Source organism: Penaeus chinensis, chromosome 43, assembly GCF_019202785.1.
Source record: "Penaeus chinensis breed Huanghai No. 1 chromosome 43, ASM1920278v2, whole genome shotgun sequence".
Lineage (NCBI taxonomy): Eukaryota > Metazoa > Arthropoda > Malacostraca > Decapoda > Penaeidae > Penaeus > Penaeus chinensis.
The window spans coordinates 9,939,620-9,941,251 of NC_061861.1; the positions used below are offsets into that span (position 1 = coordinate 9,939,620).

The 1,632-nt window shown below is 53.5% G+C and overlaps 1 protein-coding gene across 1 annotated transcript in view; it reads left to right on the forward strand.

Annotated features, from left to right (window-relative positions):
* The first annotated feature begins 296 nt into the window (after positions 1-296).
* Positions 297-1,632, forward strand: part of LOC125024603 — an 18,377-nt gene continuing 17,041 nt past the window's right edge. Inside the window, exon 1 of the mRNA XM_047612419.1 lies at positions 297-694. Coding sequence (XP_047468375.1) covers positions 409-694 — 286 coding nt within the window. The 5' untranslated portion in view covers positions 297-408. The remainder of the gene's footprint in view (positions 695-1,632) is intronic.

The window sequence follows — 1,632 nt, forward strand, 5'->3', positions numbered from 1 at the left end:
ACAGGAAACACGTCGTTTGTAATTAAGTTTAGAGTGAAGTGTTCTCCCCTTGAGCACCAAGTCTCACCCTTCTCGAAAAGTAACGCTCGGCGTGAGCGAACGCAAGAGAACAGACCCCCACGCTGCAACCCGCCCCAGCTCACCCCAAGCCTCAGTGACTGGTTGGACGCGGAAGAGAGTGGTTATACCGCTCGCTGCTGAGGGGAACGTCTGTGTTACGTTCGTGTTTTTTTATGATTTTGAAGTGAACTCGTTGAACGCAAGAAGACGCTCGGCTTGTGTGCTAAGGTGTGGTATTTGTTGTCAGAATTATTGTTGACTGTTAGAAGGGACAACATAGCAGAATGTTTTTGCGCTCATGAGAGGCACTAAAACTGCTTTAATTCTGTCATTTTTATACGCCCTTAAATGTTAACGGCCTGGGTAGCATCACTTGTGAAGGCGAAATGCCTGGGGAACGCGAGTGGGATATTTTTCCCCGATTGCGAAGTGCATTGTGTGCGATTCGGCGGCGGCGGCTGTGCCCTTTGTCAGCGGGAATTGTGCGAGGCAAGCAAAGCTCCCTGGTGGTGGGGATCCGAGGAAAGCGAAAGGAAATGCCGCGGTGCTGACAGAACGCTTATCCGACGGGAGATGAGAGTGCTGAGGATCACCACACGCATGCAAAAATTGCTGCAATTCTGCTGCCAAAGCTGTGAGAAAATGATGTTCTCATGATAATTTTTTTTCTTCAACAGTTTTTCTTTATAATTTCCCCTTCTAATCCTCTCTGTTTTCCTCATCCATTCTTATTCCTACGCATCTTTACTCCGATTCTCTCACTACACCATAGACTGTTTTATCTTGTGCTTTCCCTCGAGCTGAGGCAGTACGCTCAGTCTCTCCTCTCTACTCTCTCTCTCCCCCCTCTTCTCGTCCACTTTTTCTCTCTCTCTCTCTCTCTCTCTCTCTTTCTTTTTTTTCTTTTTTTCCTTCTTTCTTTCTCTCCTCCTCTCTCTCTTCTCTCTCTCTCCTCTCTCCTCTCTCTCCGCTCTTCTCTCTCTCCTCCTCTTTACTCTCTCCTCTATTCCTCGCTCTCTCTCTCTTCTCTCTCATCTCGGTCACTCTCTCACCTCTCCTCTCTTTTCTCTCTCTCTCTCTCTCTCTCTTTTCTCTCTTCCCACTCCCCTCCCCTTTCTCTTTCCCCATTCTTTCTCTCTTTCTCTCTTCTCCTCTCTCCCCTCTCCCCCTCCCCCTTTCCTTCACCCTCCCTCCCCTCCCTCTCCTCTCCCTCTCCCTCTCCCTCCCTCCTTCCTCCTTCCTCCTTTCCTCCCTCCCTCCCTCCCTTTCCCTCTCCCTCCCTCCCTCCCTCCCTCCCTCCCCCCTCTCCCTCCCTCCCTCCCTCCCTCCCTCCATCCCTTTCCCCTCCCCTCCCCCCCTCCTCCCTCCCTCCCCTCCCTCTCTCTATCTCTCTCTCCCCTCCTCCCTCCCTCCCTCTCCCTCCCCCCTCCCTCTCTCCCTCCCTCCTCCCCCCCCCTCCTCTCCCTCCCTTCCTCCCTCCCTTCCCCCCCTCCCTCCCTCCCTCTCCTCCTTCCCTCCCTCCCTCCCTCCCTCCCCATCCTCCTCTCCCTCCCTCCTCTCTCCCCTCCCTCC